At 44.5% G+C, this 16685-nt stretch overlaps 1 protein-coding gene across 2 annotated transcripts in view; it reads left to right on the forward strand.

The window, feature by feature from the left end:
* Positions 1–498: 498 nt before the first annotated feature.
* The window catches only part of LOC111153158 (mitogen-activated protein kinase kinase 1), an 82198-nt gene continuing 66011 nt past the window's right edge, over positions 499–16685 (forward strand). The window contains exon 1 of one of the 2 annotated variants that reach the window (XM_022511967.1): positions 499–983. In XM_022511967.1, the coding sequence (XP_022367675.1) occupies positions 904–983 (80 nt within the window). In that variant the 5' untranslated portion in view covers positions 499–903. The remainder of the gene's footprint in view (positions 984–16685) is intronic. The other variant, XM_022511966.1, reaches the window with a different exon arrangement.

The raw sequence follows: 16685 nt of genomic DNA on the forward strand, positions 1-16685 counted from the left end.
ACTTTTATATAAATCTATCTATTTGATAGTTTGTTAGGCTCAAGGAGTGTTTTGACAAGTTTTCGAGTTCCTTAGGCTCCCTCTCTTCTAGAAATGGGAAGTCTTTCCTTACTCATTTTATTATTTCATCTCCTTCAACGTGACTCGGCCCGGGGAGGGCGCTCCAGTCACCGCAGAAGAGGAGACAGCCCGGCGCCCCGCCACGTGAAACCCACCTTAGCTCCGTGAACCAGGATGCACCACCTCCTTTCCTGGTGGGTCCACCTGAGTGCCGCGTGGCAGCAGAGGGCGCTGTGGAGTCAGCACCGGACCCCGCCCCCAGGGCAGCACGCCGCGCCCCCGTGACGTATTTCCGCGTCATCTGCCGCCGAGGCGTGCTCCCATTGGCTGTCGGCGAGGCAATAGGGGCGGAGCCGAGTGGGTGTGTGGAAAGCGCAGCAGCCCCGGTGGAGGGGCGAGGCTTCCCTCTTCCCCGCCCCTGCTCCGCTCTCCATTCCCTCCCTGGGACGGCTGCGCGGAGCGGCTGGAGCGCGGCGCCGGCGGCGGCGGTATTTTCCGGGCTGAAGCTGGAGCAGGGCTGTGGCTGTGTCGGTCGAGCCTGAAGGACGGGTTGACTGAGGGAGAGAGGGAGGGAATCCCGGGCTGCCGAGCTGCGCCGGCGGGGAAGCCCTTCGATTCGTTGCGCGCCAAGGCGAGCCCCAGGCGAGTGGGGCGGGGGTCCCCCGAAACCGCCAGCGGCCCCTTGGCGTTGACTGGACCACGAGGGGCGCGCCCCCCGAAGGCAGCCCCGGGGCTCGCGGCCCCTACTTGGCCTTGCGCGGCGGGCGTGGGGCAGCTCAGAGGGAGGAAGCAAGAGAGGGGCCGCCCTCCCCTCGGAGTTAGAAGCGCCTTCCCTGGTCCAGAATGCCCAAGAAGAAGCCGACGCCCATCCAGCTGAACCCGGCCCCCGACGGCTCCGCGGTTAACGGGACCAGCTCGGCGGAGTAAGTCTGGGGTGGGCGGCGAGCGCCGGTCCGGGCTGCAGAGGCCACTGCTGGGGTGTAGGAGCCCAGGCGGGTGTGCGCGGCGCGCCGGGCTCCGCTCGGGTTCGTCACGTACGTTTCAGGCTGGCAGGGGCTAGGAACTCCCGGCTGCCGAGGTATCGGTGACTAAGCACAGATTGTGCTCCTGATTCAGACCCGTCAGTGGACCTAACGAGCCCCAGTTTTCCCCCTCTCCCGACCCTTGCAGTCATCCTTGGCCACTGGCCATTCGCTTTCTCCCTCTGAAAGATGAAAACTGGTTCATCTCCCGTCCCCCCCCCCCCCCCAACCCCAAGCTGTTTCCTCCAGATCGTCTGGGATCGTGGCCTGCGAAGGGGAGAAGGGAGCAAATGTCCTGGAAAGAATTAAGATCGCATTTGCGTCTTTGAGATCGGCTCGGGGTATGGAATGTGGAGTTGGGACGAGCAAGCCGCGTCCTCACCTTTGTGCTTGACACCTGTGGGCCGGGAGTGCCGCCTCGTTGCGGCTGCTGGCTGGCTGGCTGGGGCGTGTGCGCACGGGTATCCCGGTGGCTTTTCTCTTGCCGACTTCGGGGCCTCCGGGTCCTTGGCCTTCTTCCTGGAAACTATCTTGTCTCCAAGGGAGCAGCTTTCCTCTTCTTCGTCTCACTCTTCATTCATTAACAAATCCCTCCTCACCAGTGACTCTCCTGGCTTTCCGTACTTTACCATGAGCCCTAAACTGACCTGAGACGTGAACACCCGTAGCCATGAAAACCAGCGCAAGGTGCTCCATCTCCGCAGCTTCCAGTGTTGCTCACAAGCCGGCACTTTATCTCATTAAACAGTGATGAGGGCTCTTTCGTGGGGGTGTTTCCGAACTCCCACAACTCTTTTTGCGCCCTTAATAGGGAACAAGACTGTTAGGGAGAGAGACCCGGCTAGCTGCAGATTTAACCAGAAAAGATTTGGTTCTTAATCTTTATTTGCACACTGGAGATGCATGGAAGCTAGCTGATGAAATGAATGGCGTAGGCCTGAACTGTCTGCCCTTTGGTGATTTCTATGACCTTCCTTTCTCTCTTTAGATTTTAATAGCCTGGGGACCTGCTGGCTTGGTGACTCTCTCCATCCCTGTAATGATCACAAGGCCAGTGGAGGACCTGTGTTGTGAACTCAGTTAGTTTCCTCATACCTGTTCCCAACAGATGCTCTTCAGTTACTGTCAAGTCTCTTCTGTGTGATATTGACTTGCACAGGTCAGAGTCTATGCAGACAGTCATTCAGGCTTACTGTACACAATTTTACCCCTTTAAAACAAATTGACATCCCCCCAGCACAGGGCAGGACAAATTTTGACCACAGTGCCTGGTTGAATGTTGTGGCCTGACCATCCTGCCCTTATTTGATTTGGAAGTAGGTACTTAGTGGAAGTACCTGTTGTCATTTGCTTGTTAATTGTGGCGCTACACCTGTATTCTTGCAAATGGAAGGAATCTCATTAAAAAATACAGGGGCGCCTGGATGGCACTGTTAAGTGTCCGACTCTTGGTTTCAGCTCGGGTCATGCTTGATCTCGGGGTCCTGGTATCGGGTCCGAGTTGAGATCAATGAGGAGTCTGCTTGAGGATTTTTCTCTCTCTCTGCTCCTCATGCTCATGCTGCCTCTCTAAAATAAATAAATCTTTAAAAAAAGGAAAAAATACAGGCAGGAAAAGAATACTCTGGAGTTGGTGGCAGAAAAGTTTGGTGGGACTGGGAGATTCTCAGCAGTGGTTAGGAGGTTGGACTCTGGAATCAGGCTAAGTTTGATGCCTGCCTCTTTTACTTTGTGGTTTTGTGATCTGGGACAAATATCAGTCTTATCTTAGAGATGCAGCTTAGTTAGGTTTAGTTTTGTCATCTGTAAAAATGGAGCTAATGATAGAACCTACTTAGGGTAGTTTTGAAGGTTAAATGAGCTAATACGTAGTAAACTTTCCATAAATGTTAGCTTCTGGTGCCTTTGCTACTGGATAAATGTTGAGAAAGCTGAAAGAAACTAGAAGGTAGTTTCCATTCGTGGTGGTGGATATGTGTGTAAAGGTGCCTTCGCTTCTGGATAAGCGAATCCCCAAAATTGCTTAGTTTTTTGTGCCATCTGCATCTACCTCCATGACTCATTGCTGTGTTACAATAGGAGGCATCTTTGTGTAGGCTGCCTGAGACAAACAGGGACTGTTCCCCTACATTTCCTGGCACTAAAGGGAGGAAAGCTGTACACATATTCATCTTTCACCTTCGAGAGTGTTTCTCAAGTAAGGCTGCTGTTCTCGTGATTTCTGTGATTAGACCAGGGCACGGTTTCAACATTATCATGTCAAGTAAACTAAGGAAGCAAAAAAAAAAAAAAAAAATCCGTAGACATAAAGGATCTCTTGGTACTAACTTGGCAAGGTTGTTTCTCTTCTGTGGCTCCTTGGCACTTTGGATTTACCTCTAATTTAGCACTTAACACATTCAGGTGGAGCTGGGTACATGGGACCTGAAGTTTATGCAAGTTGCCAGGGTCCTTGAAGAAAAAAGAGTGCAAAAGTACCTTTTTTGCAAATTTTTGCAAAAATGTCTGAGCGTACTGCACGGGTACTAAGTGTTAGCATGAAATAAATTGGAAATAAGATAATATCAGCCCCCTGTTTCAAATGTTTTCATGGTTCCATTGCAGTTAGAATGAAATCCAGACTCCTACTGGGCTGTGAGACCCAGAGATCTGCCCCCTGTAGCAGCCCCCCCCCATCTCTTTAACCACATTTCCTGCTGCTACTTTCTTCCACCATTCTAGTCCTCTTTCACTTCCTCCTGGGGATGGTCTGTACCCCCTCCAGGCCCTTGCACGTGCTGTTCCCTTAGCCTAGAATGAATCATTCCTTCCTCTTCCCAAGCTGGGAAGGAAGTAATCATCATCTCTACCTAAATGCCATTTGCCCCGAGGTGTTCACAGACCACTTTATCTGTAAGGGAGGTCACTTTCCCATGTCATCTGATTTTTTTTTTTTTTTTTTTTTTAAAGACAGGGCATTTAAGAGTGCCTTTCTTTCTTTCTTTCTTTCTTTTTTTTTAAGTAGGTTCCACACCCAGTGTGGGACCCAAATTCATGACTCTGTGATCAGGAGAGTTGCATGCTTCACGAACTGAGCCAGCTACGACCCCATCACCTGATTTTTTTTTTTTAATGACATTTATTCACTGTCTATAATTTTTTACTAGGATATCTTAAATATCTCTCTTTTTTGTACACCATAAACTGTAAGGTTAGTACTGCCTTTTTCTTTCTTTCTTTTTTTTTTTTTTAAAGATTTCACTCATTTATTTGACAGAGAGATCACAAGTAGGCAGAGAGGCAGGCAGAGAGAGAGGGGAAAGCAGGCTCCCTGCCGAGCAGAGAGCCGGACATGGGGCTTGATCCCAGGACCCTGGGATCATGACCCTAGCTGAAGGCAGAGGCTTAACCCACCAAGCCACCCAGGCACCCCAGTACTGCCTTTTTCTGATTCAGTGTTCTGTAAGTAGTCCCTGGGACACAGTAGCTGGCATATAGTAAGTGCAAAAATGCTTGAGTAAAACAGTGAGTGTCTTAAATTTCTAATACTTGCACAATGTGTTTAACACATCTTTTTGTACTTTTTCATTTATTTACCCTTTGCTGTCATTTCCCTCTCCCCATTTCCTTTTCTTTCACAGGCACTCACCCACTCTAGGGTATTTAATATTTGGTCTTACAGTTCCACCCATTTGTTGGTATGTACCTTTGGGAGGTAGATGGTATTGTTTTGTGTGTTTCTGTGCAGAGAATGCTGAATGCGATTGTGCTGTTATTTTGCCTTAAGAAGGGAGATCCTGCTATTTGTGACAACATGGATGAACCTGGAAGACAGATTAAATGAAATAAGCCAGACAGAGGTGAAAAAAAATACTGTGTGATCTCACTTATATGTGGAATCTAAAAAAAGGGGGGAATAAGTAGAAACAGAGAGTGGATAGGTGGTTACCTGGGGTGGAAAGGTGGGGGTATTGGTCAGAGGGTACAAAGCTGTAGTTAATGTAGGATGAATAAACCTAGAGATCTAATGTACAGCATGGCAGCTATAGTTAATACCACTGTATTAAATACTGGAAATTTGGTAACATAGTAGATTTCAGGTGCTCACATAAAAAAATGGTAACTATGTAAGGAAATAAATACTTTTGTTAATTAGCTTGACTATAGTAATTGTTTCTCTGTATGTGTATCAAATCTCATGTTGTACACCCTAAATATATTCAGATTTTGTAAAAATTACTTTCGTGCTGTAAATATGCCTCAGTTGGGATAGATTAGGTTATGTTGAGGTTACAAACAACCAGAAAATCAGTAGTTGAACACACTTGCAGGTCAGTGGGAGTCTCTGTTCACTGGATTCCATTAGGGATCTAGGCTTATGGAGGTACCATCTCTGATATATGCTCACGTGAGAAGGGCGTCTTGTGAATCGCATTCTGGCTCCTAAAGTTTTTGTTGAGAAGTGACACAGGTTGCTTTTGCTCCCATTTTACTGGCTGAAGCAAATCATACGGCTGTGCTGACCTTCAAAGGAGCGGGGGCTTCTTGGAAGGAGAACCAGGAATATTTAAACAGAAGCAGTGACCACCCCCAGCTTTTCTTCCAGTTTGTCTTTACTTTTTTTTTTTTTTTTTTTAAACAAAATACCATGTTTCTGACCTATTCATGATGCTACATGATACTATTCATTATTTGTCTTTGCAGAGCAGTCTTGGACATGTACCACATTTTACTTATTCTATGTCAATTCCCCTAGAATGAGACAACTGTTTTCAGCCTTTTGCTGCATCAGACGGTACAGTCATGACCATCCTTGCGCATGGCTCCCTTTGGACCCTTGTGAGAGTTCCCTAGGGTGTACTTAAATGGGATTGATTGGGGTGTGTCTCCTGCCACGTGTCTCCTACCATGATGAAGCACTTGCTTTATCTCTTTCTTTGTTTCTGAAAGAACACTTTTTTAAGATTTTATTTACTTATTTATTTATTATTTATTTATTTTAAAAGAGTTTATTTATTTATTTGACAGAGAGACAGCAAGAGAGGGAACACAAGCTGGGGGAGCGGGAGAGAGAGAAGCAGGCTTCCCACTGAGCAGGGAGCCCGGTATGGGGCTCTATCCCAGAACCTGGGATGGTGACCTGAGCCAAAGGCTGTTGCCTAACGACTGAGCTGGCCAGGTGCCCCTAAGATTTTATTTTAAAGTGATCTCCACACCCAACATGGGGCTTGAACTCACAACCCCGATATCAAGGGTTGCATGCTATACCAACTAAGCCAGCCAGGTGCCCCTTAAAGAGCACTTCTCATCTCCATGAGGAGAAGCTTGAGCCCTGAGAAGAAATCCCAGCATAGGGCATTTCCCAAAATGTCACTTTTTGGTTGACTTCAAGCAAGTCCTTTGTACTTCCTGACTGTTTTGTTTCCTTCTGTGTTCAGTAGAAGGCGGGCCTTACAGAATCTTGGCCTTAATGGCCTACAGGGTCCCACCCTATCAGGTCCTTTGTGTTCTTCCTCTGCCCCTCCCCCCCCACACCTGCCCTTCAGCCCCACTGTACGCTGGTATCTGGTCCGTGGTGAGTGGGGCACATTCCCATCTCAGAGCTCTTGCATTTGGCATTCCATCTACCTGGAAGCTCTTAAAAAAAAACCTGCTTCCTCACGTCCTTCAGACCTCTGTCTGCAAAAATGTCTCTTCACGGAGGTTGTCCTTGTTCACTCTGTCTAGTCTATAACACAGCACTTCCTGTCTCTGCCCCTTCGCTGTGCCCAGTCTTTCCTCAAGCACTTAACCACTAACTAACATTGCACGGTGTGTGTTCCTCTGTGGTCCCTGCCCGGCTAATGTGGAAGCTTCACGAAGGTGGGGCTTGGCTTTGCCTTGGTCAGTGAGTAGAACAGTAGAACAGTAGAACAGTGTCTGCTCTTCAGTAGACACCTGCTGATGAAATGAAGCATTCCTACCCTGAATGAGTATTGGGAAGATTAAACAAGGTAACTCATGTAAAACTCATGTAAAAGAGCTTTGAAGGCCATAAAGTGGGGAAGAAACGGGAGGGTACGTTGCTTGGCCTTGGTGGCATCCTTAGATTTTGGCTTTCGAACGATTTCACCATAACCCTAAAACATGCAGACTGACTTCACAATTGCGCTCTTGGAGCATAGTTCCTGGCATCAGCACTTCCGCCAGGTTTGTCTGGGACGCACGTCTGTTAGGATGTGAAGGCCCTTCAGGAAGGGGACAGCAAGGTTACGACAGGTTGATGAGCTTTTCGGGGGTCTCTGATGGCCTTTTTGGGCTGTGTACCATGATCACTAGGAGCCTTTCAGGTGGTTTTGACTCATTTTGTAGTTTTGAACTTGGACGTGTCTCCCTCTTTGTTGCTGCAGTAACGAATACTGGTGCTGTCATTTGAGAACAGCCGCAGGTGAATAGTCTGCGGTCTTGGGAGGAATGCCTGTGCTGTTGTCGCAGCTGATACAGAAAGGGCACACAGATTCCTACAGATGACTTCACCGTGGCAAGGAGATGTGGGGGGGCCCTTGTTTGAACATAAACGCTTAGAACGTTCTACTTTCATGAACTAGTTCGTCTTTGAAAGAAAGGGAGAGGGGGCGCCTGGGTGGCTCAGTGGATTAAAGCCTCTGCCTTCAGTTTGGGTCATGATCCCAGGGTCTTGGGATTGAGCCCCACATGGAGCTCTCTGCTCAGCAGGGAGCCTTCCTCCTCTCTCTCTGCCTGCTTCTCTGCCTACTTGTGATCTCTGTCTGTCAAATAAATAAAAAAAAATCTTAAAAAAAAAAAAAGAAAGGGAGAGGATACGTTAGTAGAGTAGGTATTGGCCCTGCCTTCCCCACCTAGATTGGTTTTTCTCTCTCCCAGTTCACCTTTTGTGGTCCGCATTGACCCCTTTACTGTCTTCCCTTCACCCCAGCAAATTGCTTCCTACCTCTGTCTTGTCTTGCTCACATGGTTTCTTTTGTCTGGAATGCCCTCCTCTGCTTTCCTGTGTGATTGTATTTTTGTTTTTTATTTGCCATCACACTTTAGCTTCTGTGAGGGCAGAGACCATGACTATCTTGTGTACTGATCTTTCTCCAGCATCTAGCAAGGTGCCTGGAATGAGTGAGTGCTGTCCCATCTTTCAAGACCTGGCATAAATTTCATCTCCCACGTATACATCTAGGTAATCCTGAGATTATATAGTGTTTTCTGAATAACTCCATGTTATTCTAGGACTTGTCTTCAAGACTTACACTGCTTCTTAATTGCTAATCTTGGCTATGTCATTTAACTTCACTGAGCCTCGGTTTTCCTTATTAGGAAAGTAAGGGCGATAATGTAACAAACCTGTGAAGTAGGCTGGCAGATGAGCATCATCTGAAATAATGTATATGAAAACACTTTATTACATTACTGCAATGCTCTTCAAGGGGGAAGTGTTGTTAATGATGCCCCTTTGAATTCTTCCTTCTCAGAAAGCTGTTATCTTTTGCTCTTAATACCAAATTACAAATGTTGATAAATCATGTTAATTTGGACATTTTATATGCTGCCTGTCTTTTAAAATATAAGCCAGATCTGCATCTAATCAAGCCTTGAGACCTAACTTCCTGTTTACAACAAATGCAGGGACAGAGGAACAAGTTAAATGACACCAGGAGGAAACCATCTGACAAATCCAGGATGTGGAACATTCTCTATGACAACTGACCTAGTCTTTTTAGAAAGTCAGTGTCACGGGCATAAGCAGGGGGAGTGGTGTGGTTCTAGAATAACGGACTAAAGAGACATGCCAACCAAATGTCATGCATGAACCTCAGGTGGATGCCAGATCAAAAATGAAATAGTGACCAAATGTGTTCTTGGGACAATTTAGGAAATTTGAATAGAGAATTACTAACTTTTTAGATGTTATGTATTATTATGTGGGAAAAAGTTCTTCATAGGTGATGCATGAGACTCACTTTGAAATGGTTCAGGAAAAAAATGCTCATACACACATAGATAAAGCAAATGAGGCAAATTGTCTGCAGTTGTTTAGTTGGTTAGTTTATGAGTTTCCCTGTTTTATTCTTTCCATTTTTCTGTATGTTTGGAAAAATTAATAAAAAATACTTGAGTTCCCAAAGAACAAAATTCATCCTGAGTCTTAAGCCCTTTTTTTTAATTTTTTATTTTATTTTTTTTAAAGATTTTATTTATTTATTTGACAGAGAGATCACAAGCAGGCAGAGAGGCAGGCAGAGAGAGAGGAAGAAGCAGGCTCCCCTTAGAGAGCAGAGAGCCCGATGCGGGGCTCGATCCCAGGACTCTGAGATCATGACCTGAGCCGAAGGCAGCGGCTTAACCCACTGAGCCACCCAGGCGCCCTTAAGCCCTTTTTAATGTTAACTCACATTTTCTCTTAACCCTTTTGTACTTCTGGTCTATGTTGTGTAATGAATATCACATTAAATAGTATCATTTTAAAGTCATAATGCTTTCTTATTCACTAAGTGTGCCTTTTATGTCTTTTTTTTATATATATTTTTTAAAGATTTTATTTATTTGACAGAGAGAGATCACAAGTAGACAGAGAGGTAGGCAGAGAGAGAGAGAGAGAGAGAGAGAGAGGGAAGCAGGCTCCCTGCCGAGCAGAGAGCCCGATGCGGGACTCAATCCCAGGACCCCGAGATCATGACCTGAGCCAAAGGCAGCGGCTTAACCCACTGAGCCATCCAGGCGCCCCTTATGTCTTTTTTTTTAAAGATAAATTTTTTTAAAAAGATTTTATTTATTTTACAGACAGATCAGAAGGAGGCAGAGAGGCGGGCAGAGAGAGAGGAAGGGAAGCAGGCTCCCTGCCAAGCAGAGAGCCTGATTTGGGACTCGATCCCAGGACCCTGGAGTCATGACCTGAGCTGAAGGCAGAGGCCTTGAGCCACTGAGGTGCCCCTATTTATTTTTTAAAAAGATTTATTTAGGGGCAGATCCTGGGCTGTTCAGTCAGGTAAGCGTTTGCCTTGAGCTCATGTCCTGATCTCAGGGTTGTAGGATCGAGCTGCACATTGGGCTCCCTGCTCAGCAGAGAATCTTTGTCTCCCTCTCTCTCTGACCCTCCTCCCCGCTTGCTCTCTCTCTCACTCAAAAAAAAAAAAAAAAAAAAAAAGATTTCTTTCTTTATTTTAGAGTGTGGGGAGCGGGAGGAAGAGAGAGTCTTAAGCATATTCCATGCTGGGTTTAGAGCCTGTTGTGGGGCTGGATCCCCCGGAGATCAAGACCCCAGCTGAAATCAAGAGCTGTCAGATTCTGATTGCAACACTCAGGGAGCCCAAAATTACGTTTAGACAATGAAACTGGGGCACCTGGGTGGCTCATTTGGTTGAGCATCAGACTCTTGTTTTGGTTTAGGTCATGATCTCAGGGTCCTGGATTGGGCCCCACGTGGGGCTCAGTGCAGAGTCTGAGATTCTTTCCCCCTCCCTCTCCCACCCCTTCTGCTCCTCCCTCCCCTCAAATAAATAAATAAAATCTAAAAAAAACCCAAAACAACAAATCAGAAATAAACTGACAACCACAAAAAACCTCTTTGCTAGCTTTACTCAGTATGAATTGGTCCTATTTCCACCACCTCCCCAGGAAGCACAGGTCAAGCAAATGGTGAATGTTTCTGACATGTGGAGAAAACAAACCCTGAGAACCCACAGGCTGGGCAGAAAATGAGGTTGAGCCTGAGAGGAAAGCTTAAAGTCCCAGTTTTGTTTCTCTTTTCTTCCAGAAGCTTCCAATTCTCAAAAATCATCTGTCTTACTGCTGCTTGATTGTGTTATTACCTCGCATCCGGTGTCCTCGTTCTGTTGCCCAAAAGCCTGTGAGAGCTGTTTGGAGACTCCAATACCTGTTTGCTGAGTTAACCCCTCCCAGGATGAATGGTGTTTTGTTTTAAAGCAGCAGGTGTTCTCTGGATTCTGGCGCAGGACAGCCTCTAATTGCTGATCCTGCCTCTGATTTCTCAGTGTAGTTCCCAGGGGCATCCTGCTTTGATGTCAGCAAGGGAGTCAGATTAAGAAGAGGTTACAGGGCGTTAAGAAGAAGTGGAGAAGGGTAATGTGACCCCTTTCCCCCTCACCTCTTCTTTGAATATTTGTTAACACCTTTTAAAGAAGGAAACTACAGACTTTAAACTTCCCAGTTTAACTTTTTTTGGACATTCCATTGTATATGTGGCTGTGATCAGTTGATGAAGTCTCCCTCCACCCTCCAGCCCCCTCTCAACTTTTCATGGACATAATCCTCTTGGTTGTCGTATATTTTTGGCTGAGTCTGGCTTTATAAATGATATTTTGTTGATGAGGTGGCTTCCAGATTTTGTTTTTTGAAGATTTTATTTATTTGAGAGAGAAGGTGCAGGGGGGTGGGGCAGGAGGAGCAGAGGGAAAGAGAATCTTAAGCAGATTTCCCCACTGAGTGCAGAGCCTGACTTGGGGCTCCATCTCGAGACCCCGAGACCCTGAGATAATGACCTGAACCGAAACCAAGAGCTGGGCACTTAGCCGACTGCGCCACCCAGGCTCCCCCAGATTTTCATTATGTACTGATAGTCTGGCAAATGTTCGGAACCAATTTGTTTTGTTCTGCTTTTAAATGAATTCATACACCAAATCAGAGGCAATGAACCATGTTGCCGCTGTTTGTTACGTATTAACAGAATATGTTCCAAAAAAAGATGGAACCAATTATATTTAACTGTTTCCTCAAGCTGCAGAAAGGTTTTTTTCCTTCTTTTTTTTTTTTAAAGCTCTGATTTTTTGATAGTTTGGTTGGTGGAAAGGGCTCCTTTGAAGGTCAATCTGCTTTACTTCAGGTGTTAGCCAGGCTGTGTTTTTAAAATGGGATTATTTTCTATATTTCACCAATTCGTTTGAACTAATATTTATTGAATGCTTGTTGTAATTTGCTGTGCTAGGAGCTGCGGGCAGTTGAGTAAGATTTTGTCTCTAGGGATTTTAAAACCCCATTAGGAGGACGGGGAGAGGTCGCAGGGGCCCAGGAAGGAAACAGACGGCTGCCCAGGAAGGAAAGTGCCCTGATGTATAAAGAGAGTACTGTCAGAGCTCAAGAAGAGGAGGAAGAAGGCACATCCAGTGGGGGAGATTAGGAAAGCCATCACGGAAGAGATGACATTTGAGCTGGGCCTTGAAGGATAGCTAGGATTTCCATGGGAATGGAGGGGGGCAGGGCATGGCAGGAAGAGAGCAGAGGATGAGTGGCTTCTCATAAGTGGGAAAGCCTGGGATGCCTGGAGGAGCTGGGAAGTTTTTGAGTGCGCTGGTGCATGGGTGCAGGTTGGAGGAGATGAAGCTGGAGAGGTAGGTGGGCCGGTTTTCTGATACCCACTACATATTTCGAAAAAGTCACATGCAAACTTTTCTTCTCTGATGATTTTTCAAGAGGTGTGTCTAAACAGTTTTTATGTGCTTTGTATTTTATTTGTTCATTCATGTCTTTTATTAAAATCTACTCAGTTACTTGTCTGGTGGTTTGTTGAAGTAATTATGCTCTGTATTTTAAAGTTTTATCAATTATGTGGCTGCAACGTTGTCTCGTTGGTGAGGTTTTCCTTTTATGTCGTGTTAAGAAAAACATTTTTTTTTTCTTTAAAAACATGTCTTGTATGAGATAGCCCTACTTTTCTTTAGTATTTAGACATATCTCTTCACAACTTTGCGGGAGGATGTGGCTTCTTTTTCTTATAGCCATTTCTTTCTCGTATGGTTAATTCTGTCCCATCTGGAATTTATTAATGTGTTTGGTGTGAGGAATGGGTCTAGTTATTCTCCACAGTGTGTTCTAGTATCTTATAGGAATTTATTAAATATCTATCTATTGTATTTTCAGGTTTACTTTTATTTGGTAGTGGTGGTATTTTGATGTATTTATAAAATTGCCTTTTAACGCTTATGTAGTGTTGATAGGTTTTTTTTTTTTCAGTTTGGTAGGGTTAATGAAAACTTAATTAAAAAGTTTTTTAAAGTTTTTTTTTTTAATTTTTAAAAGATTATTTGACAGAGATCACAAGTAAGCGGGGTGGGGGGGAGCAGGCTTCCCGTTGAGCATATAGCCCGACGTGGGGGTCGATTCCAGGACCCTGGCATTATGAACCGAGCCGAAGGCAGAGAGGCTTTAACCCACTGAGCCACCCAGGCACCCCAAAGGTTTTATTTTTTAGTAATCTCTACACCCAACTTGGGGCTTGAACTCATGACTCTGAGATCAAGTGTGGCATGCTCTACCAACTGAGCCAGCCAGGTGCCCCTAATGAAAACTTTAACAACTCTCATGGTGTACCTTTCCATTTATTAATGTCTCTTCTCTCTCTCCTATTGTGTTAGTTTCTTCTGAGTAACTCTAGTGTGTCCTGAATTAATATTTCAAAGGCTTAACATTTTGATGTCATTTTTTTCTTAATGCCATTGTGACTGAACATTTTTTAATTTGTATTTTCTATCTTGACCATGATTTGATTTGTATGAATTGTTTATGTCCTGCAGCTTTGTTAAATTCACTCATAGCTACTAATTTTTTTGGTTGACTGTATATGCATTTCTAGATTTATTGGTGTCCTTTTTAAAACATAACTTATTTTTTCCTCTGAACATCTTTATATTTTATAACCATCTTGCTTTGCTCTCAATAGCAGTTCTTGTGTCCCAGGGGAACATTATTAAGTATAATGATGCTTCCCAAGGACCTTCTGGGCAAGGAACATTTCTGCTTTTTCCAAAGAGCCATGCAAATAGGAAGCAGCTGCCTAGCTTCATAGAAGCAGAGCTTGTTCGGGCGGGATGGGACCTTACAGATCCTTTAGCCCCCCTGCCTGCATTTGCGAGATGAAACCAGACCCAGAGAGCAGAAAGAACTTGCTGGGAGCTCACACAGCTGGAATGGAGGAGTTGGTTTTCAGACTTTGATTTTTCTATGGTGTATATATTACATGTTTTCATTTGGGATACTTGGTTGGAAGATGTTCTAACCAGGTCTGCCCACCACTAAATTTTGGTAACTGTATCCGGTATTGTAAAAAAAATTTTAAAACTAATAATTGGAATTTTTTAAAGAAATAATCGAAAAATTTTCAGGTAATAATCTGAAGCTCTTGAGAAGGCACCCCTCTGTATCACCATTCTCTTAGGTGTTTGAGTGAAAAGGGGATAAGGAAATGAGGGGAGGAAAGGGTATTTTAGTCCAGGATCCTTAGTAGGAGGGCCTATTTTTAAGCTTCATAATGTCAGTTTTAAAAGCAGTGGTTTTCAAAATAACCACAGACAAAAGTCCCCTTGAAATGAATGCCGTTCTGGAATTGACCTATTTTGAGTTTAACTGTTCCCAAGAAAGGTTCAGAATCTTGAATGCTCTTACGTGCATTTACTTTTCAGACAAAGTAGAACAGTAAGTTGAGAGAATGATGTGCATGGGTTCCAGATTCAGGTTAAATCTAGGAATATGGGAGGTTGAAAGCAGACATGACGGGCCAATCGTATTGTTGTACTTACAGGCTTGTCTGGATCCAGGATAATTATAGTCCCTTCTTTATTGAGTTGTAAGTTACATTTCCAAGTTAGTTTTAAAAAATTAGACCTTCACCACGTTTGAGAGTCTAGAGTCAAAGTTATTTGCCCAATTTGATTTCATACCATCCTTCAGAAAACGGTCCTTCCAGAATGGCCTGTCGGGGGAGGCCTCAGAGGTTAGCAAGAATTCCAAGCCAACTGTAAACCTTTTGTCTGATGGTTTACTGGAACCCAGACTGCAATCCTACCAAAATGCCAGCCTGTATTTCATCTTCTTCCTCCCATCCCCCAACAGGAAGAAGGCAGCAGCTTAACATTCCAATAATTATTAATAGAAAATTAATCCTGCTTTTAGGCATTCATTTAGGTTCAGTATAAAACTTGGTCATTGGTGCCGTGGAAAGGTTCCATTCACTAGAGGACAGGCCAGTAGAACACTTGGACCAGGCTTTTAACACATATTAATTTAAGTAGAGACTGGGGTGCCTGGCTGGCTCAGTCAGTAGAATATGCGATTCTTGATCTCGAGGTTGTAGGTTTGAGCCCCATGTTGGGTATAGAAATTACTTAAAAATAAAATTTTTTTTTAAAGATACTATTTATTTTTCAGAGAGAGAGCACAAGCAGGGGGAGCAGCAGGCAGAGGGAGAAGCAGGCTTTCTGCTGAGCAGGGAGCCCGACAAGGGCTCCATCCCAGGACCCTGGGATCATGACCTGAGCCAAAGGCAGATGCTTAACCAACTGAGCCACCCAGGCGTCTCAAAAATAAAATCTTAAAAAAAAAAATTTTTTTTTTAGATAGGGACTGCAACATTTTTAAAAATTTTATTGGAACACTACCTTCTAAAACATAGTCTCTTTTGCCTTGTTTTATTTTGGTAACTAAACTAATGCTGGGTTAGCCATAAATGTAGTTTGTTGCTTTTCTATTTCTGAGTATTCTGAATCACTGAGCAATTACAAAATGAAAGGTTATCCTAAAGCGTTTCCAAATAAAGAAACCATCAAATATTAGGGGAAGTCAAGGGGAGAGTTAAGGAGGGAAGTACCAGAACCACCAACAGGTGTTCTGGTTGCATTGAAAAAAGTGTCAGCTTGGTATGCAATCATGGGGAAGAGTTTTGTGAATTCCTGAATGCTGGTGTGAGGTGGGGGGGCGGACCCAGAGTAAGCGGAAGTCAGCGGTTCCGGAGGCGCAGAGGACTTGGCTTGCTGGCTCGCCCACAGATGAGGACCTGAATCAATTCCTGAGCAAGTTGCAGTCTGGAAAGACAAGGGCTGCATCTGTAGGAGCACAGCTGTTAATCTGCGGGGTAATAATTAAGAATGGGTCAAGATCAGGAAGTAACAATAGGATGAAGTCCAAAGACGTGAAACTTGTATCCCTGAAGGACACCATAACTCAAAAAAGAACTAACATTTATTGAGAGCCTGTCTGTTTCCTATTTACATGTATTATCTTGAATTTGCATTAAAATTCTGCAAGAAAGGTCCTAATATTCTGTTGTACAAATAAGGAAAATGAAGTTCGGGGGAGTTAAGTAATTTACGAAGTTCGCACATTTAGAAAGTGGTGGGACTCAGTTTAGAAGCCAGGTCTGGCCTACTTGAACATCCACGTTTCTCCCACACAGCTGTCCAAAGATCATGTAAAATGATAGAGGTCTTTAAAAAACCAGTTTGTTTTTTGTTTTTGTTTTTCCAAAGTAAGCCTTACTCCTAGTGTGGGGCTTGAACTGACAACCCTGAGATCAGGAGTTGCATACTCTACTGACTGAGCCAGCCAGGCACCTTACTAGAGGTTTTTTTAGAGTTGTACTTGCCCAAACTGGAGCCACTAGCCATATGTAGCTATTGAAATTTCAGTGTATTAAAATTCAGTGAAGTTTAAAAATAAAAATCAGTTCCTAAGTTGCACAAGCCACACTTGAAGGGACTGGGGTGGCATGTTACTAGTGGCTCCAGTATTTCCCACTGTTGGCAGAAAATGAGTGCCTAGTGGTCATCCAATTTTACCCTTTTATTTATTTTTGCCTCTTATTTTGTGAAGGAGAAAATGAGGGACAAAGGA

The sequence above is a fragment of the Enhydra lutris genome, unplaced genomic scaffold, assembly GCF_002288905.1.
Source record: "Enhydra lutris kenyoni isolate GAN:26980312 unplaced genomic scaffold, ASM228890v2 scaffoldscaffold31, whole genome shotgun sequence".
Taxonomy (NCBI): Eukaryota; Metazoa; Chordata; class Mammalia; order Carnivora; family Mustelidae; genus Enhydra; species Enhydra lutris.